Below are 21,621 nucleotides of genomic sequence, written 5' to 3' on the forward strand. Positions count from 1 at the left end.
ATGATTACTTATAGCCTTGTATTTCTTCTTTGAATCTTTGGTTTAGTTAGGCCAACTAAATCGGTTTTTCTTGCCATGGGAAGAGGTGCTTTGTGATAGTTTCGATCTTACGGTGCTTGATCCCAGTGACAGAAGGAGAACCGACATGTATGTATCGTTGCTATTAAGGATAACAAGATGGGGTCTATTTCTACATAAATAGATCTTGTCTACATCTTGTCATCATTCGTATTGCATTACTCCGTTTCTCCATGAACTTAATACACTAGATGCATGCTGGATAGCGGCCGATGTGTGGAGTAATAGTAGTAGATGCAGGCAGGAGTCGGTCTACTAATCTTGGACGTGATGCATATATAATGATCATTGTCTGGATATCGTCATGATTATTTGAACTTCTATCAATTGCCCAACAGTAATTTGTTTACACACCGTTGCTATTTTTCTCGAGAGAAGCCACTAGTGAAATCTACGGTCCCCGGGTCTCTTCTTTATTATATTTACCTTCAATATCTATTTTTATTTGCTTTTATTTTCATATCTATTAATCCAAAAACCCAAAAATACCTTGCTGCAATTTTTATTTATTTAATTTATCTCGCGTTCCCACGAGATCTATTTATCCAATCTACTACAATTTTACCTATCTTTTTACCCATGAGGGATTGACAACCCCTCTCTTATGTTGGGTTGCAAGTATTTGTTCTTTGTGTGCAGGAGCCGTTTACGTGGTGTTGCGTGGTTCTCTTAATGGTTCGATAACCTTGGTCTCATCATTGAGGGAAATACCTACCGTAGTTGTGCTGCATCATCCCTTTCTCTTTGGGGTAATACCGACGTAGTTCTAGCCGCATCAGTACCTTCTCTACCGAGCCAAAACGTCGGACGCCCGGTCCCTGTCAGACATCCCGTGTCTGCCGAGGCCTCAGACGTCCGACAGCTATTGCCCCCAAGTGGCTCCAACGGCCACTTATTGAGGGATACTATAAATACCTCTTACCTATCCCGTGAAAGTTTTGACCATTCACTTAGAACATCATCAAGAACACTTTTCACTCTCTCTCTCTCTCACACGCACACACACACTCCACCAAATCTTAGATCCCCAAGGAATTTGAGAACATTTGAGAGAAGTTGTCCACTCAAGTGATAGATCCACTCCTTCCCCCTCTTGGCACCAAAGCAATCCGTGATTTGAGCAAGTCTTGAGCTTTTCCCCCTTTGTTCTTGTTACTCTTGGAGGTTGGAGACTCCTAGGCCATAGGAGTCTTTTGGAGAGGAATCGACCATTGTGATTTCCCCTGGAAAGTTTGTGAGGGTTTGGAGACCACCCCAAGGTCTACCACTAGTGGTTGAGAAACGCCTTCGTGGTGTTGTCTCAAAGTGAGAATAGGGTGAGCCTTCGTGGTGTTGGTGTGCCTTCGTGGTAACATCCACCTCTCTAACGGTGATGTAGCTTCCCTCCAAGGAAGTGAAAATCGGCATACATCCTCGTCTCTCGGAGTTGCGGTTATCCCTAACCCTAACTTCCTACTTGTGGTTACTTGTCTCTTAGTCTTTACTTATATCATATTGTGTTTGCTTACTTACAATCTTGTGTTACTTGTTTACCTTGCTTAGCTCTTAGCATCATACTTGCAATTGTTAGGCTCACCTTCATATTCTGCATTATTGCCTAAAATTGCTAAGTAACAATTAAAATTTGTAATTGTACCTATTCACCCCCCCCCCCTCCCTCTAGGTCCATCTCGATCCTTTCAGGTGGTGGCAAATATAGGCACTTTGGACTAGATGGGTGGGACGAATGAGTGGTGAACATCCTTTGAACTTCGTGTTGTTCATAATGCAGATCGAGACAGAGAACTTGAAGGGCAAGGAGGTGGTGGCGCTCGGAGACAAGGGCAAGGAGGTGGTGGCGCTCGGAGACAAGGGCAAGGAGGTGGTGCCGGCCTTAGACAAGGGGCAAGGAGTTGGTGTCTCCCTTAGACGATGACGTGGTGGTGGAGGAGCCCCCCAGCGGCAAGCGGAGGAACTATGGTCATTACCATGAGGAGGTAGGACCAACCCACTTCTGCAAGGTGATCCTTGCACCGAAGCTCGAGTGGCTGCTGATGCCTCTGGGCTTCACGAAGCACTTCCCCATCCTCCCTTGGGGGTTCAAGCTCAAAACGAGCACCGGCTGCACCTGTAGGGTGATGGTCCGGGTGATCAACGACAGGGTCACCTTGATCAGGGTTGGGCCCCTTCGCCACTGTTCACCAGATCAAGATCGGCTACATGGTCATGTTCAAGCTGCTGACTCCCGACACCCTGAAGGTGATCGTCTTCAACAAAGACGGTGTTGACGTGATGACCACAATGCAACAAGCACGACCACGCCTTCGTTGTGAGTGTCTAGAAAGCTCTTTGTTGCCTGCATTGTTGTGTTTATCATTGAACAGTTTTACTTATGTTCTGCTTGTTAAAGACTGGTTGTTTAAGATTCGTACTAAGTTAAACTGGTTAGCATGCTATCTATTTTGGTTATGTCCTGCCTACCGTGCTAATAACCTCGCCACCTCCACGAGGAGATTACTAGAGAACATGTGTTGTATGTAACCAAACAACTTGACTTGCGTTTCCGCCTAAACAAGCCCGCAACCAAACAACTTGCCTTACGTTTCGTCGCACTCAGGCTAGAGGGTATGCAGGCAACAAAACAATGTGTAGATGTTGTTTTTTAGCCTGTTTTTTATCAACCAAGCCCAACTGGAACAGGCAAAAAAAATGTGAGCAACGAAACACACCCTAAGAGACTCAACTACAGCACCATAGTGTTGATCCAAGCACCCCAACCCCTCCTGCCGCCAGAGTGGCATGCGGAGGAGAAGGGGGCCCGTGGCCTCGTCGGCAGGAGCGGTGGCGGCTGCCTAGGGTTTGAGAGGGAGGCCGCTGGGTCTAGTTACTATTCTCTGCATCTCTCATAGCAGTAATCTCAGGTTTTCTTTAATCTCGAGCTCTGTTGGACCAAAACTTTTCTGGAACATAAGCCATCTCAGGTGAGTTCTTCAGCCATACATGACGAGATTAAAGTATAAGAGATGTGATATATGTATATATGAGGCATAAAGCCCATTTGAGCGAAGAAAACCCATCAAAAATGAAACTGAGGATTAGCAAAAGGTGCAAAGGTACGTGGAGGAAAAGCAAGAAAAAAGAGAGGCTATCCAAACTTGTAATTTGGCGCTTCATAATGCAATCAGTTATGTTGTGTCGTCATCAAAACAGAAATGAGCCAAATAACAGTAGCTATACATTTAATACACAGACCGAGGAACTATAAGGTAACTCGAGGAAAAAATAGCACCAAACATATGACCACAAGCTAGTTCGAAAAGGGCGTAACAACATATGTTTACAACGTAGACAGAACAACAAGGGCAGAGACAGGTAGACAGCAGCAGACTTCATAAAGTAATCAACAATTTATACAGCTTGAAATTTCTTCCACAATAATGCACCCTTATGGTGGAAGCTTGATAGCCTCTTCACCGCCTCCATTCTGTTTTGACTCCTCTATCTGCAGATAGTAGGACGAAAAAAGTGGAATTTAAGTAACGAAAAGCGAAACAGAATGTTTAGGTTTCAGAAATCAACAATTTATACAGTTTGAAATTTCTTCCAAACATGTAGTTCCAACTAATAAGCTGCAAAATCTAAAGTAATCAGATGCATACAGATAGCCATTCCAACATCAGCAACCATACATATGAAGATAGCTAATGCGTTGAGTAGCCATTGCCACCCCTTTATGATGACATATAGTATCACTTTTTAGCGCATCATTGGTGTTGGCTACCAAGGGATTTATGTCGTAGTTTGGGTGGCGGTTTTATAACTGGTTATGTAATGTTTGATTTTGCTCTTGATTAACTAATTGTCGCTATTGTTGTCACATATGGCGCAAAATACTGTAATGACTAATAATTTGTGTATGTGAATTGTAGGATGCAGAGGGTGGGGAGTATTCGCTGACATTATCTAGAAAAGGTATCTATCACTTCTAAGAGCATCCCTATTTTGAACTGATTTTTGTGTATGCGTAAATTATGTTTTTCAGGGGAATTCAAATGGGGAATAAAACGTACTGTTTGCAGCAGAAGGAAGAGACTGACGGCGAGTGAAGGCATTCTTGTCCACTGGTAGATCAGAGTCTAATCTGGGTGGTCCTCGCAATTTCGCCTTTAACGATTCTGTTGGAGCCATATAGCTTGGCTTCCTTGATGGAACTGGAGTATTCTTGGTTCCACTCTCAGGGTATTCTGAATTAGAGAACGAAGACCTTCTCTTGGTTTTAAGGCTTCCATTAGGCAAAGGTTCTTCCTTGGACCTAGTCTCTTCTTTTCTTTCTATAATATCATATCCGTTATCAAGGTTCTGCAGTGGCATGACTTCATCTGCTTGAGCGACAGTAGTGGGTTCATTAACTTTGTCACCTAAGAATGATGCTTCTAGATCATATTTTATGTCAGGTGCCAACTTATCTATATTTGAATTTTCCAAAAGATTGCCACTGTGACAATCTTGAGTTTCAAGAGGAAACAGAGCCTCGCTTGTACTCTCTAGAGCTTTCTCGCATTCACTGTCTTGATGGTCAGAGATACCATTCAGTATGCTGGATTTTTTTGAGGGTTCAGCCATGGAACCAAGAATCTTCAGCTCATCAGCTATGGAATTAGGTACCTTTGACACATCAGCCTTGGTAGATATCTTAGAGGCTTCAGCCATGGAGTTAGCTGCCTTCTTAAGGTTCCTTTTAACCTTCTCAAGTTCAGATAACTGGCTATCTGGTACTGAATCAGCAGGTGAGCCATTGAATTTCCGTGTGTTTCTTTTCCATTTTTCAGGTTCAACGGTATTTGTCTGAGTCTCAACAGTGGCAGCAGAAGACTTCCGAACATTGCGCTTTAACTTTGCTGAGTGAGTTTCCATGGCATAACTGGCCCTCCTTACTTGCGGTTTCCCGTCAGCAACTATTTTTGGTTTGAAAACAGGCTTCCAGATGCAGCTTATTGTCCATCTCTCCAGCCAGTTGTGGGCTGAATTGGGGTTCGCCTCGTCATACTGAACGTGAAGAGCTTGTACCAAAACTGGTGAAGACAGAAGCTATAAATATGCAAAAATGAGTTAGAACAACCCTGAAATATAAATAGAAACTAAGCTTGCTGTGATGACATGCATTTCTTAGATAAGAATGAGCAGTGTCAACCTTTCGAACATATGGATGTGAAGATAGCTTCTCCTTCCATGCATCAGACGACTTGTCACCCTAATAACAACAAATGTTTAGATTCTTCTGCCATAGTAGCTACCAAACAGTAAAAAATACACAAGGGGAATACAGAGTTTACGTTTTAGACTTTGAGGAATCACCTTCCGAGGAAAAGAGAGAGGAAGCATAAAAAAATACAATTACATGTTCAACACATACAATTTGTGCTGTAGTTCTGCAGAATAGTTCCATGACTTATTTTCAGTGATGGGCAACTTTTTAATTTTAAATTCCCGAAGAAAGAAAATGCATGTCTAGTGAGCAATTTCTATGTTTTGTATTGTTGGTACTTCTGTGTATTACCAAATCGTGTTGAATATCACAAATGTGGGGATGTTATTTAGTGGTCAGCATATCAACAGTGACAGTGAAGGCTCTGCTGAAACCAATAAGGAATTTTCTGGTAAATAAAACACCCAGGAAGAAGCGTTATAGGATAGATACACAGCTATTTTTCTATCATGTAAGGAATAACCTAAGAAAATATGTGTCAATCATGAAGTAATGATATGGAACAGAGTCTGTTGAGTTGCACTAGGACCAAGTGAACAAAGCCTGTTGGGTCCAAAGCTGCCAGGGAGAAAATTCTACAACGACTTCAGAAAACAAGTCCATTAACCTAAGAAGAAAAATCTAGAGGTAAAAGGGCAAGTTGTCATTACTATCCACGCCAATATAATAATACAGTGAACTTGCTCATAACTATGACAAAATAATGCAGAAAGGTAACACTATTTTCTTGCTATTTGTAGTAATCCAAGTACAGAATGTGTACTAAACACTAAGTTTTGTATGCTAGGGACTGGTTGAAGGCCACTTTGCTGCTTGATATTCAGGCATGCACTATTTTGTGCAATACATGATTTATGAAATATGCAGTGTGCCAGACTTCACAGCTACTTTCATGGTAGCAAGCATTTACTGTCCACAACAGAGGTTAACTGGGTAAAAAAAATTGAACAGAAACTGGGTAAAAAGAGAACAGGTCTCACCCCATACTTATGTTGGCCAAACTTCACAGCTAATTGCATGGCAGCACTAGAAAGTCTAACATTTCTTCCACGAACTAGAGCTTGAAACTTCACAATCAACCATGTTGCACGAAGGGTTGAAACAGCCTGCCTCCTTACAAGGTGTCCACGAATCAGTGCCTGAAGTCTGATGATACCTTTTAATGCGCGGAAGGCCCTGCGTGCCTGCACCATAAGTTCACAACCGTTCCAACATTAACACTGTGCTACTGCAAGTAAATGAAAATGAATATGTTTGTTGCAGCAGAGAATGGATGATCCCCAGTACCCAGATAAATAGATAAACCAAACCATGTATGCCTTTCCAGATGCCCAAGATTCAAAATGCATTTTTTTTTTGTAACAATAATTAATGTAGGGAGTCGGGACACACTATTGCAGAGGGTGCTTTCTATAGTGTCCTGAAGAAAATTGTGAAGGTGTTAAAGTAGCAGAAGCTACTAATTGTTTGATAGAGATCAGCCAATTAGCCCATCAAACCTTTTTATCACGTTTGAATTTCTTTTCGTGAGGCTGACTATTCTTGTTTCCTTTTCTATTTATTTTTATTTTTATGAGCCACTACGCACTACATAAAAGGTTTGGAAGCTAGGAGCAGCACTTGCAGAGTTTTGCAGTCAGCAGACGCATCACCAAGATGGCATGAACTGTACAAATACTGTATGAATCAGTTGATAAGAAAGGTGCTTAGCACTTACCAGGTAACCTCGAAAAGCAGCTTGCGCCTTCACTGCTGCTAGTTCTTCTCTCAGTTTCTCTGGACTAATTTGCGTGTCGGACCCAACTCTAACCATGTTTTCGATTGCCCTCCCGTTGGGCAAGTTAGAAATTTCCGACACATTGTGGGAGCTAACAAGTACCGGTTCCGAGATGAGGGGAGAATTATCAGAGGATTCAGGCTCCTTCCCAGCAGTGTATCCGTTGCTGTTTGCAGCCTTCTATATTTCAGGGAAGAGATATGATTAACTCAGCTAGTCATCAAAAGTAGAAGAAAAACACAATATGCACTTGAAAGCAACCCGAGAACATGAATAAAGCAGATGAAAGCAAGAGGAACATGAAAGGCAATGCACGTAATGTTACTTTGGTGTGCAATCCAGTCAAGGAGCCGTGCAGACTAATGACAATTTGATGTCTTAATACGTGTATTGCCTTCAAATGGCTGTGTGCATCATATGATGCAGAGGCCGGGGTCTTTCCCCTTTTCGAAAAAAAATGTATTGCCTCCAAGACCAGTATTGTGGAAGAGCTGGCTAGGACTTTCTTTCAAGCTAAAATAGAAGGATGCATCGATAAACCCAAAATTGGACCAGAAAAATATATAACTGCTAACATATGTAAAAGCTAACTCCAATGAATATGTAAAAAAAAAAGTTTCTGCGAATTGCGTAAATCAACTGTCAAGCCCTTAGGAAAACTAGCTCTTTTTTTTGGAAAAGGAGAGGAAAACTAGCTCTTAATTAACAAGAGATGTGCATTATGAAAGTTCTTACTGCTGGAAGATCCTTTGCCTTGGTAGAACTGGATTTTGTTGATTTCTTCCCGAGGAGCACGGACTTTATCCACTTGGCCGGGGACTTCCCCATAGTAGCCTACAAAAACTGCTCAAACACGGGAGATTCTGGACCTGCAGTAGAGCAACTCGTCAGTACACAGATCCACACACCACACGGCTCTCTTTAATCTTGGAAAAAAAACTCATAGGCGGCAGGCCGAAGTAGCCGTAACCAGTAAACGCAGGCTGGAAATCTTGTCAAAAAAGCAGGGACACACAGTGAAGGAAGACAGACGACGATGACTGGAATGCCACGGCAGGGAAAAGCGCAAAAGGCGAGCAAGCAAGGTCCAAACCGGCAGAAGAAACCACCAAAAGCCAATCCGAGCGGAGCGCACGGATCTGAAGAAGCAACAAGCACAAGCCCAGCGACTCCACGAAAAGCGGCGGCCACGACCGCGAACCCCACGACCAACACAACACAGGCAGTTGGCGCAGAACGCCGGCAGTCTCGCGCGCGAGCACTCAGCGGAAACACGGGCGTAATGCGGCACGAGGATTCTAGAGAAACAAAAGGAAAATGCGGCACGGGAATGGCGCGACGCGACGCACGAACCTGGGCTGGGCTGGGCTCGGCGTCGGCGCTCTCCCGGCAGATTGCTCACCCGCTACCCCCTCTATCCGCGCCCACCACCGCTCGCGAGTCACGCCTCCATTGCGGGACGGACGCAGACGCGCGCGGCCGAAGGAGAGCGCTCCTCCTACTGTTTGTTCTGTTCTGTAGCGTGGAGCAGAGGAGAGAGAGAGGTTGTGGCGAGAGAGACGAAGGAGCCGGAGAGAAGAGGAAATGAGCGACTGACAGACAGACTGAGACGGTGCGCGGGGCCCGCGCCGCAACGGAATGCACCGTCGCCTCACCTCACCTGCCGGTACGTACGCATCCGCAAGCTGACGTGTGGGGCCAGCCGGAGGAACCAGCCCGTCGCAGTTGGGTGCCGGGCTGGTGGGGCCAGCATGCCCCCAGGACGAGATGTCAGTGAGGCGTCGAATTTAGTGTTTGGAGTTTAGAGCGGTTGGTTGAATAAAAAGTGGAGTTGCCGAAGGCTGCTGCAAACTGGCACGGCCTCCGCTTTTCCAGCTTTCGTGGCGTGATGAGCTGGCTGGCTGTCCCTCTGCGGTACGTGCGTGCGTCCGTGCGAGCGGATGGTGGCGCGGGACCGGGAACGCACGTACGGGACCTCTCGTCAGTGCAGGTGTGCGTCCGGGAGCCGGTGTTAAAAGTGTGGAGGCGGGAAGCCAGTGGAGTGACTGACATCCATCGATCGGCGAGAAACTCCCGTGTCGCTTCCCGCAGCGGCCCGGGAGAACCCTAAATCGCCGCCGCCGGTCAACTTCCCGCCTCGCCCTACCCTCCTCGCCGCCGCCGGAGTACGCCGGCGGGCAAAGCCCGAGCGGCGGCGGCGGCGGGGTCTTCTCCATCTCGCAAGGAGCACGAGCTGCGGGGGTGGCTCGGCCACGGGGATGTGGATCTCGACGAGGCGCCGTCGGGTTCCTGGCGGCTGACTGGCGACGCGGTAGTCGGCGCGCCAGGTGGCGGGGGGAGCGCTGCAGGGTGGCGCGGATCTGGCGCGGCCGTCGGCGTGCGAGGTGGAGGGGAGAGCGCAGCGGGGTGGCGCAGATCTGATGCGGCCGCCGTCGCGCGTGGTGGAAGAGGAGCGCTGCAGGGTGGCGCGGATCTGACGCGGGCGCGGGATGAACGCTGCCGGCGCCCCCAGCGAGGATCTGCTTGGTGGCGGCGTCGGTGCATGAGGAAGGTTGGCGACACGGCGGTGAGGGGCTCCAAGCCCGATCTGAGTTTGGGCGGTCCTGCGCCCAAATCTTGATGGCCGGTGGTGCCTGGATAGGGGAGGCGGGAGCGGTGGCCCGGTGGATGCTGGTGGGTTCCCCCTTGCAAGCGTGTGCACGTCCAGCTCCTGGAGCAGGGGCGCCTTCCAGCCTGTTGGTGCTAGAGGAAGCTCGGGCAGACCAGATCCAGCACGGAGGTCCGGTCCTTGCGCGCGGCGGCGCGAGCACGTTAAGTCTTGGCTTGGTTTTGCTCTGTTCGGCGTGCTGCGGTGCGGGCCGGTCAACTATGGTTCTACTTTGGTCTTTCCTGTGCGCTGCGGTGCGAATTCTCGCCCAGATCTGCGCACGGAGCCGGAGGATGGCCGGAGTCGATTTGGTTCGCCCAGGTCCTGCGAGCGGCGGTGCGGACCGGTCAGGTTGGCGTGTGCTCGCCTAGGTTCTGCGTGCGGCAGCGACTATACCGTGGCTGGTGGTGTGCTTGGCCTTGTTCTGCCCGGTGGTGTTGGGCTGGTCTCGGATTCTGGATGGTTGGCAGAAGGCTTGACTCTGGATGAAAATCTTGCATCGACCTCGTCGGTGCCGACGGTAACGGCATTTTTGGATGTCGTCTTCTTCCTTGGAGGTGCCGCCGTGGAGCTTATTGCTCTTCTTGCCTCATGGCGGAGGTCTCCGGGTGAAAACCTAAGATCTGGCGGAGCCAGATTGGATGACGGTAGTGTTCTAGATACCACTTCCTTCTTGGAGGCGTCATCTTGGAGGCCTTGACGATGGATTCCGATGATGTGCACGGTTGCTGGCGGATCTTGGGTTTGTGTTGGTGTCGGCGGGTGTCCATTTTCTTTCTTTTCTTTCTGCACCAGCCCTTTTGCTGTGCTTTCCTCCGTTGGAGGTGTTCTGTTACTCCCCTTCTGATCAATGAATTTGGCAAGCTTTGCCAACATTCAAAAAAAAGTGTGGAGGCGGGTCCAGCGGGGTTTAGCATCTTCATTTGCGCTTATGATGACCCTACTGACCTGACGGATAATACTGCGCCGTGATTCAGAATTCCCATCAAAAATGTGCACTGAAACATAGCAATTTCAATAGTACGACGCCGGTCAACCAAACACTAGCCTTGCCCTTGCATGACCAAAGTTTTTGGGCCGGCAACAAAACAATATCACACGAGCCAGCCTTTAAAATGAACGAGTTTTGGGGCCGGCAACAAAGTCAGCGGCCAATACAGCAGCCAGTCTTCAAAATGAACGGGCATAGTCCTCGGCCGTAGTCTCACCTAGTTCAGGCCATCGCGGGCGAACATCTCCTTCTATTGGTTCACGAACCAAGCCTTCCTCTCCGATGACGTGTTGTTCTTGGCGACGCTCATGATCGCGAGTGCCACCTCTTTTACTTTGGTGTCGGCATTGGTGGCCTCGATCTCGAGCTTCTTGAGTTCTGTGGCCTTCTCAATGTCAAGCTTCCTCCTCTTCACAACCTCCTTCATGACAAGCTTCTTCGTTTGGAGCTCTAGGTATATCTTCATTTGTTCCTCCTCTTCTCCCTCACTTTATTTTGACCCATCATGTTCTCCAAGTTCCTTGCAAAGCTATGAAAGATGCATCACCCTTCTCGTCGGCCTTGGAGCTTGCCTTGCCCCTCGACCTCTTGACCAAGTCAGCCTCATCAGCCATGGCCGCCTTCCCTCCTTTCTTCTTACGAGCGGCATATTGGTCTTTGAACTTGGGGCAATATTTGATGAGCGAGCAACGATTCGTGAGAGTAACCAGCTTGTTCTTGTGCCGAGCCTTGAAGGCTTTCAAAGATTGGAAGGCATGCAGCAATTGTAACATGGAAGGACACAAGATGCATGAAACATATAAATGGAATGCTAAGAAGAAAGGACACAAGACGAAAAAACAAAAGGTTCATACCAAGTCACCAAGGCCTAGACCGCTCAAGGGACGGGTGAAAGAACGTGCGATGTCTCCATATTTAGTTTTGGTAATTGATGACAAGCTCTATGGGCTAATGGTTGCCTTGAGTTATATTTGAAGGGTTTGTCCATAGATTTTTCTTGACGTCCATTTGTTGGTTTTAAGGATAGTATGTGATGACCAAGGTGTAATTCAAGGAATTATCTAAAGATTGGTCATGTGAGAGGTTGATCAATACAAAGTCAAAGAGTGAATCAAGTTGATCAACACACAAAGTGTAGAAGAGGTACCAAGAGGGATCAAGTGATCCCATGGCATGGTAAGCATTGTCCATTATGCTTTGTGCGCTAACCCATGTTCTACGTGAGAGTTCTTTGTGGGGTTAGGTTGCGGTGTGCAAGTTCAAGTGGGTCATCACGAAGAGATCATATGCTTGAAGCTTGCCGTCCATTGTGGTGACAATGGACTTATGAAGATGCGCCGAAGAGTAGCTCACCCATAGTGGAGTATGGGGGGGGGGCAATCTACTAGTTTTCACCGAGCCAACGCAATCAAGAAAGGTAGTCCATCTTGAGGAGGACAAGATCGTCAACATCTAGCTCAAGTGGATTATGCGCAAAGCAAAGGTTTGCCATTGATAGGTTTTCTATTTTACCGGTCTCATGGTGTTAGTTGGGAGACTGAGTTATAGGATCGATTGTCGTACTATCAAGGGGGGCTCTCAAGTGAGTAGCTTGATCATATCGTTCATAGAGAGCTCAAACCATTGCATCCTTGGCATCATATTTCTTGGTTCTTGTTTGGTTTTTCTCATTGTGAGGTTTGGAGCTTTTGGTCATCTTCACGACAAGCTCGAGTTTGTCGGAAACGGAGTTCATATGCATCTTCTATGATGTTTTCGATGTTGAAGTTGTTGCCTATTCTTCATTCATAGAGGTTTCACATCTCTATATCATTGGCATTTTCTGCTGCCTCTTCTCACTATAACCAACAAGCTTGAGTTTGCTCAATTCGGAGCTCATATGCAGAAGTTATGGCAGTTTCGATTTTCTTGATGCATCTGTTTTGCTTGGGGCTTGCTTGATGCACCCCTACAGTAGTACCACTCTGGGCAGCGGTAGTACCGCTTGCAAGCAGCAGTACCGTCCCAATCGGGCGGTAGTACCGCTTGTAAGCAATACTTTTGTTGTTCTAGTACCGCGCACACTTCCGCTTATTCTGGGGGTTCCATTTTTCATGTAGGGTTCAACAATAGTAGGGCGGTAGTGAGGTGTAGCAATACCATCTTTAAGCAGTAGTCGTCCCAGTCTGGCGGTAGTACCGCTGACGGGGTACTACCATCGTGCTCTGCTCTGCCCTACCTACTCTACTCATGTGTTCTGCATCTCCCGCGGCAGTATCGCTGGGATGAGCGGCAATACCGCTCCGACGGCTCTACCTCCCCAAGGTTCCTCGCTTTCGCTCTATTTTCCTGAATCTACTTCCCGAGCGATAGTAGCGCTTGTGTGGGGGCTGAGCACATAATGTTGGAAATATGCCCTAGAGGCAATAATAAATTAGTTATTATTATATTTCCTTGTTCATGATAATCGTTTATTATCCATGCTATAATTGTATTGATAGGAAACTCAGATACATGTGTGGATACATAGACAACACCATGTCCCTAGTAAGCCTCTAGTTGACTAGCTCGTTGATCAATAGATGGTTACGGTTTCCTGACCATGGACATTGGATGTCATTGATAACGGGATCACATCATTAGGAGAATGATGTGATGGACAAGACCCAATCCTAAGCGTAGCACAAAGATCGTGTAGTTCGTATGCTAAAGCTTTTCTAATGTCAAGTATCATTTCCTTGGACCATGAGATTGTGCAACTCCCGGATACCGTAGGAATGCTTTGGGTGTGCCAAACGTCACAACGTAACTGGGTGGCTATAAAGGTACACTACAGGTATCTCCGAAAGTGTCTGTTGGGTTGGCACGAATCGAGACTGGGATTTGCCACTCCGTGTGACGGAGAGGTATCTCTGGGCCCACTCGGTAGGACATCATCATAATGTGCACAATGTGATCAAGGAGTTGATCACGGGATGATGTGTTATGAAACGAGTAAAGAGACTTGCCGGTAACGAGATTGAACAAGGTATCAGGATACCGACGATCGAATCTCGGGCAAGTATCGTACCGCTAGACAAAGGGAATTGTATACGGGATTGATTAAGTCCTTGACATCGTGGTTCATCCGATGAGATCATCATGGAACATGTGGGAGCCAACATGGGTATCCAGATCCCGCTGTTGGTTATTGACCGGAGAGTCATCTCGATCATGTCTGCATGTCTCCCTAACCCGTAGGGTCTACACACTTAAGGTTCGGTGACGCTAGGGTTATAGAGATATTAGTATGCGGTAACCCGAAAGTTGTTTGGAGTCCCGGATGAGATCCCGGACGTCACAAGGAGTTCCGGAATGGTCCGGAGGTAAAGAATTATATATAGGAAGTGCTATTTCGGGCATCGGGACAAGTTTCGGGGTCATCGGTATTGTACCGGGACCACCGGAAGGGTCCCGGGGGTCCACCGGGTGGGGCCACCTGCCCCGGGGGCCACATGGGCTGTAGGGGGTGCGCCTTGGCCTACATGGGCCAAGGGCACCAGCCCTTAGAGGCCCATGCGCCAAAGGGACAAGAGGAGGGGAGAGTCCTAAAGGGGGAAGGCACCTCCGAGGTGCCTTGGGGAGGATGGACTCCTCCCCCCCTTGGCCGCACCCTTCCTTGGAGGAAGGGGCAAGGCTGCACCCTTCCCCTCTCCCTTGGCCCTATATATAGTGGGGGGGAGGGAGGGCAACCATACCTAAGCCCTGGCGCCTCCCTCTCCCTCCCATGACACATCTCCCTCCTCCCGCAGCGCTTGGCGAAGCCCTATTGGAATCCTGCTACTTCTACCACCACGCCGTCGTGCTGCTGGATCTCCATCAACCTCTCCTCCCCCCTTGCTGGATCAAGAAGGAGGAGACGTCGCTGCTCCGTACGTGTGTTGAACACGGAGGTGCCGTCCGTTCGGCGCTAGGATCATCGGTGATTTGGATCACGACGAGTACGACTCCATCAACCCCGTTCTCTTGAACGCTTCCGCGCGCGATCTACAAGGGTATGTAGATCCACTCCTCCCTCGTTACTAGATGACTCCATAGATAGATCTTGGTGACACATAGGAAAATTTTGAATTTATGCTACGTTCCCCAACAGTGGCATCATGAGCTAGGTCTATGCGTAGTTACTATGCACGAGTAGAACACAAAGTAGTTGTGGGCGTTGATTTTGTTCAATATGCTTGCCGTTACTAGTATTATCTTGATTCGGCGGCATCGTGGGATGAAGCGGCCCGGACCGACCTTACACGTACTCTTACGTGAGACTGGTTCCACCGACTGACATGCACTAGTTGCATAAGGTGGCTAGCGGGTGTCTGTCTCTCCCACTTTAGTCGGATCGGATTCGATGAAAAGGGTCCTTATGAAGGGTAAATATCAATTGGCATATCATGTTGTGGTCTTTGCGTAGGTAAGAAACGTTCTTGCTAGAAACCCATAGCAGCCACGTAAAACATGCAAACAACAATTAGAGGACGTCTAACTTGTTTTTGCAGGGTATGCTATGTGATGTGATATGGCCAAAAGGATGTGATGAATGATATATGTGATGTATGAGATTGATCATGTTCTTGTAATAGGAATCACGACTTGCATGTCGATGAGTATGACAACCGGCAGGAGCCATAGGAGTTGTCTTAATTTATTTATGACCTGCGTGTCAACATAAACGTCATGTAATTACTTTACTTTGTTGCTAACCGTTAGCTGTAGAAGTAGAAGTAATAGTTGGCGAGACAACTTCATGAAGACACGATGATGGAGATCATGATGATGGAGATCATGGTGTCATGCCGGTGACAAGATGATCATGGAGCCCCAAGATGGAGATCAAAGGAGCTATATGATATTGGCCATATCATGTCACTATTATTTGATTACATGTGATGTTTATCATGTTTATACATCTTATTTGCTTAGAACAACGGTAGTAAATAAGATGATCCCTCATTACAATTTCAAGAATGTGTTCTCCCCTAACTGTGCACCGTTGCTAAAGTTCGTCGTTTCGAAGCACCACGTGATGATCGGGTGTGATAGATCCTTACGTTCACATACAACGGGTGTAAGACAGTTTTACACATGCAAAACACTTAGGGTTAACTTGATGAGCCTAGCATGTACAGACATGGCCTCGGAACACAAGAGACCGAAAGGTCGAGCATGAGTCGTATGGTAGATACGATCAACATGAAGATGTTCACCGATGATGACTAGTCCGTCTCACGTGATGATCGGACACGGCCTAGTTGACTCGGATCATGTAATCATTTAGATGACTAGAGGGATGTCTATCTGAGTGGGAGTTCATAAGATGAACTTAATTATCCTGAACATAGTCAAAAGGTCTTCGCAAATTATGTCGTAGCTCGCGCTTCTGTTCTACTGTTTAGATATGTTCCTAGAGAAAATTTAGTTGAAAGTTGATAGTAGCAATTATGCGGACTAGGTCCGTAAACTGAGGATTGTCCTCATTGCTTCATAGAAGGCTTATGTCCTTAATGCACCGCTCAGTGTGCTGAACCTCGAACGTCGTCTGTGGATGTTGCGAACATCTGACATACACATTTTGATAACTACGTGATAGTTCAGTTAAACAGTTTAGAATTGAGGCACCGAAGACGTTTTTGAAACGTCGCAAAACATATGAGATGTTTCGAGCGCTGAAATTGGGATTTCAGGCTCGTGCCCACGTCAAGAGGTATAAGACCTCCGACGATTTTCTTAGCCTGCAAACTAAGGGAGAAAAGCTCAATTGTTGAACTTGTGCTCATATTGTCTGAGTACAACAATCGCTTGAATCGAGTGGGAGTTGATCTTCCAGATGAAATAGTGATGGTTCTCCGAAGTCATTACCACCAAGCTGCTTGAGCTTCGTGATGAACTATAATATATCAGGGACATATATGATGATCCTTGAGATATTCGCGATGTTTGACACCACAAAAGTAGAGATCAAGAAGGAGCATCAATTGTTGATGGTTGGTGAAACCACTAGTTTCAAGAAGGGCAAGGGCAAAAAGGGATGCTTCATGAAACGACAAATCAGCTGCTGCTCTAGTGAAGAAACCCAAGGTTGAACCCAAACCCGAGACTAAGTGCTTCTGTAATAAGGGGAACAACCACTGGAGCAGAAGTACCCTAGATACTTGGTAGATGAGAAGGCTGGCAAGGTCGATAGAAGTATATTGGATATACATTGTGTTGATGTGTACTTTACTAGTACTCCTAGTAGCACCAGGGTATTAGATACCGGTTCGGTTGCTAAGTGTTAGTAACTCGAAATAAAAGCTACGGAATAAATGGAGACTAGCTAAAGGTGAGCTGACGATATGTGTTGGAAGTGTTTCCAATGTTGATATGATCAAGCATCGCACGCTCCCTCTACCATCGAGATTGGTGTTTGCGTTGAGCATAGACATGATTGGATTATGTCCATCGCAATACGGTTATTCATTTAAAGAGAATAATGGTTACTCTATTTATTTGAATAATACCTTCAATGGTCTTGCACCTAAAATGAATGGTTCATTGAAATCTCGATCGTAGTGATACACATGTTCATGCCAAAAGATAGTAATGATAGTACCACCTACTTGTGGCACTACCACGTAAGTCATATCGGTATAAAACGCATGAAGAAGCTCCATGTTGATGGATCTTTGGGCTCACTCGTTTTTGAAAAGTTTGAGGCATGCGAACCATGTCTATTGGTGTATATGCATGAAGAAACTCCATGCAAATGGACCGTTTGGACTCACTTGATTTTGAATCACTTGAGACATGCAAATCATACCACATGGGCAAGATGACTGAAAGCCTCGTTTTCAGTAAAATGGAACTAGAAAGCAACTTGTTGGAAGTAATACATTTTGATGTGTGCAGTCCAATGAGTGCTGAGGCATGTAGTGGATATCGTTATGTTCTTACTTCACAGATGATTTGAGTAGATGTTGAGTATATTTACTTGATGAATCACGACTCTGAATTATTGAAAGGTTCAAGTAATTTCAGGGTGAAGTTGAAAGATCGTCGTGACAAGAGGATAAAAGATCTATGATATGATCATAGAGATGAATATCTGAATTACGAGTTTGGCACAGAATTAAGACATTGTGGAAATTGTTTCACAACTAATACAACCTGGAACACCATAGTGTGATGGTGTGTCCGAACATCATAACTGCACCCTATTGGATATGATGCATACCATGATGTCTCTTATTGAATTACCACGATAATTTATGGGTTAGGCATTAGAGACAACCGCATTCACTTTAAATAGGGCACCACGTAATTCTGATGAGATGACACCATATGAACTATGGTTTAGAGAAACCTAAGCTGTCATTTCTTAAAAGTTTGGGGATGCGACGCTTATGTGAAAAAGTTTCAGGCTGATAAGCTCGAACCCAAAGCGGATAAATGCATCTTCATAGGACACCTAAAACAATTGGGTATACCTCCTGTCTCAGATCCGAAAGCAATAAGGGATTGTTTCTAGGATCGGGTCCTTTCTCGAGGAAAAGTTTCTCTCGAAAGAATTGAGTGGGAGGATGGTGGAGACTTGATGAGGTTATTGAACCGTCTCTTCAACTAGTGTGTGGCAGGGCACATGAAGTTGTTCCTGTGGCACCTACACTAATTGAAGTGGAAGCTTATGATAGTGATCATGAAACTTCAGATCAAGTCACTACCAAACCTCGTGGGATGACAAGGATGCGTACTACTTCAGAGTGGTACGTGATCCTGTCTTGGAAGTCATGTTGCTAGACAACAATGAACCTACGAGCTATGGAGAAGCGATGGTGGGCCCAGATTCCGATAAATGGCTCGAGGCCATAAAATCCGAGAGAGGATCCATGTATGAAAACAAAGTGTAGACTTTGGCAGAACGGCTCGATGGTCGTAAGGCTATTGAGTGCAGATGGATTTTAAAAGGAAGACGGACAATGATGGTAAATGTCACCATTAAGAAAGCTCGACTTGTCGTTAAGATGTTTTCCGACAAGTTCAAGGAGTTGACTACGATGAGACTTTCTCACTCGTAGCGATGCTAAGAGTCTGTTGGAATTATATTAGCGATTACTGCATCATTTATGAAATCTTGCAGATAGGATGTCAAACATTGTTTCCTCGACGATTTTCTTGAGGAAAGGTTGTATGTGATACAACCGGAAGGTTTTGTCAATCCTGAAAGATGCTAATAAGTATGCAAAGCTCCAGCAATCCTTCTGAGGACTGGAGTAAGCATCTCGGAGTTGGAATGTATGCTTTGATGATGATCAAAGATTTTGGGTTTATACAAAGTTTATGAGAAACTTGTATTTCCAAAGAAGTGAGTGGGAGCACTATAGAATTTCTGATAAGTATATGTTGTTGACATATTATGGATCAGAAATGATGTAGAATTTCTGGAAAGCATATAGGGTTATTTGAAAAGTGTTTTTCAATGGAAAACCTGGATTAGGCTACGTGAGTGTTGAGCATTAAGATCTACAAGGATAGATCAAAACGCTTAATAGTACTTTCAAATGAGCACATACCTTGACATGATCTTGAAGGTGTTCAAGATGGATCAGTCAAAGAAGGAGTTCTTGCCTGAGTTGTAAGGTATGAAGTTAAGACTTAAAGCTCGACCACGGCAGAATAGAGAGAAAGGACGAAGGTCGTCCCCTATGCTTAAGACATAGGCTCTACAGTATGCTATGCTGTGCACCGCACCTGAAATGTGCCTTGCCATGAGTCAGTCAAGGGGTACAAGAGTGATCTAAGAATGGATCACAGGACAACGGTCAAAGTTATCCTTAGTAACTAGTGGACTAAGGAATTTTCTCGATTATGGAGGTGGTAAAAGAGTTCATCGTAAAGGGTTACGCCGATGCAAACTTTGACACTAATCCAGATTATTCTGAATAGTAAACTGGATTCGTATAGTAGAACAGTTATTTGGAATAGCTCCAAATAGAACGTGGTAGCTGCATCTAGGAGATGCCATAGAGATTTGCGAAGTACATACGGATCTGAATGTAGCAGACCCGTTGACTAAAACCTCTCTCACAAGCAACATGATCAAACCCAGAACTCATTGAGTGTTAATCACATAGTGATGTGAACTAGATTATTGACTCTAGTAAACTCTTTGGATGTTGGTTACATGGCGATGTGACCTGTGAGTGTTGATCACATGGCGATGTGAACTAGATTATTGACTCTAGTGCAAGTGGGGGACTGTTGGAAATATGCCCTAGAGGCAATAATAAATTAGTTATTATTATATTTCCTTGTTCATGATAATCGTTTATTATCCATGCTATAATTGTATTGATAGGAAACTCAGATACATGTGTGGATACATAGACAACACCATGTCCCTAGTAAGCCTCTAGTTGACTAGCTCGTTGATTAATAGATGGTTACGGTTTCCTGACCATGGACATTGGATGTCATTGATAACGGGATCACATCATTAGGAGAATGATGTGATGGACAAGACCCAATCCTAAGCCTAGCACAAAGATCGTGTAGTTCATATGCTAAAGCTTTTCTAATGTCAAGTATCATTTCCTTGGACCATGAGATTGTGCAACTCCCGGATACCGTAGGAATGCTTTGGGTGTGCCAAACGTCACAACGTAACTGGGTGGCTATAAAGGTACACTACATGTATCTCCGAAAGTGTTTGTTGGGTTGGCACGAATCGAGACTGGGATTTGTCACTCCGTGTGACGGAGAGGTATCTCTGGGCCCACTCGGTAGGACATCATCATAATGTGCACAATGTGATCAAGGAGTTGATCACGGGATGATGTGTTATGAAACGAGTAAAGAGACTTGCCGGTAACGAGATTGAACAAGGTATCGGGATACCGACGATCGAATCTCGGGCAAGTATCGTACCGCTAGACAAAGGGAATTGTATACGGGATTGATTAAGTCCTTGACATCGTGGTTCATCCGATGAGATCATCGTGGAACATGTGGGAGCCAACATGGGTATCCAGATCCCGCTGTTGGTTATTGACCGGAGAGTCATCTCGGTCATGTCTGCATGTCTCCCAAACCCGTAGGGTCTACACACTTAAGGTTCGGTGACGCTAGGGTTATAGAGATATTAGTATGCGGTAACCCGAAAGTTGTTCGGAGTCCCGGATGAGATTCCGGACGTCACGAGGAGTTCCGGAATGGTCCGGAGGTAAAGAATTATATATAGGAAGTGCTATTTCGGGCATCGGGACAAGTTTCGGGGTCATCGATATTGTACCGGGACCACCGGAAGGGTCCTGGGGGTCCACCGGGTGGGGCCACCTGCCCCGGGGGCCACATGGGCTGTAGGGGGTGCGCCTTGGCCTACATGGGCCAAGGGCACCAGCCCTTAGAGGCCCATGCGCCAAAGGGACAAGAGGAGGGGAGAGTCCTAAAGGGGGAAGGCACCTCCGAGGTGCCTTGGGGAGGATGGACTCCTCCCCCCCTTGGCCGCACCCTTCCTTGGAGGAAGGGGCAAGGCTGCGCCCTTCCCCTCTCCCTTGGCCCTATATATAGTGGGGGGGAGGGAGGGCAACCATACCTAAGCCCTGGCGCCTCCCTCTCCCTCCCATGACACATCTCCCTCCTCCCGCAGCGCTTGGCGAAGCCCTGTTGGAATCCTGCTACTTCTACCACCACGCCGTCGTGCTGCTGGATCTCCATCAACCTCTCCTCCCCCCTTGCTGGATCAAGAAGGAGGAGACGTCGCTGCTCCGTACGTGTGTTGAACGCGGAGGTGCCGTCCGTTCGGCGCTAGGATCATCGATGATTTGGATCACGACGAGTAAGACTCCATCAACCCCGTTCTCTTGAACGCTTCCGCGTGCGATCTACAAGGGTAT

At 46.3% G+C, this 21,621-nt stretch overlaps 1 protein-coding gene across 2 annotated transcripts; it reads right to left on the reverse strand.

Moving 5' to 3' along the window:
• Window positions 1-3,209: 3,209 nt before the first annotated feature.
• LOC123061691 (protein IQ-DOMAIN 31) lies at window positions 3,210-8,710 on the reverse strand. Of its 2 annotated transcripts, none has more exons than XM_044484892.1 (7): window positions 8,454-8,710; window positions 7,836-7,969; window positions 7,041-7,277; window positions 6,304-6,507; window positions 5,249-5,308; window positions 4,128-5,145; window positions 3,210-3,559 (listed from the first exon to the last, which is right to left on the reverse strand). In XM_044484892.1, the coding sequence occupies exons 2-7, from the start codon at window positions 7,926-7,928 to the stop codon at window positions 3,528-3,530; spliced, it is 1,644 nt and encodes a 547-aa protein (XP_044340827.1). In that variant the 5' UTR covers window positions 7,929-7,969; window positions 8,454-8,710; the 3' UTR covers window positions 3,210-3,527. The 2 variants fall into 2 exon arrangements, with proteins under 2 accessions (XP_044340827.1, XP_044340826.1); XM_044484891.1 differs by having other exon boundaries at window positions 7,041-7,280.
• Window positions 8,711-21,621: the final 12,911 nt, after the last annotated feature.

Source organism: Triticum aestivum, chromosome 3A (genome assembly GCF_018294505.1).
Source record: "Triticum aestivum cultivar Chinese Spring chromosome 3A, IWGSC CS RefSeq v2.1, whole genome shotgun sequence".
NCBI lineage: Eukaryota > Viridiplantae > Streptophyta > Magnoliopsida > Poales > Poaceae > Triticum > Triticum aestivum.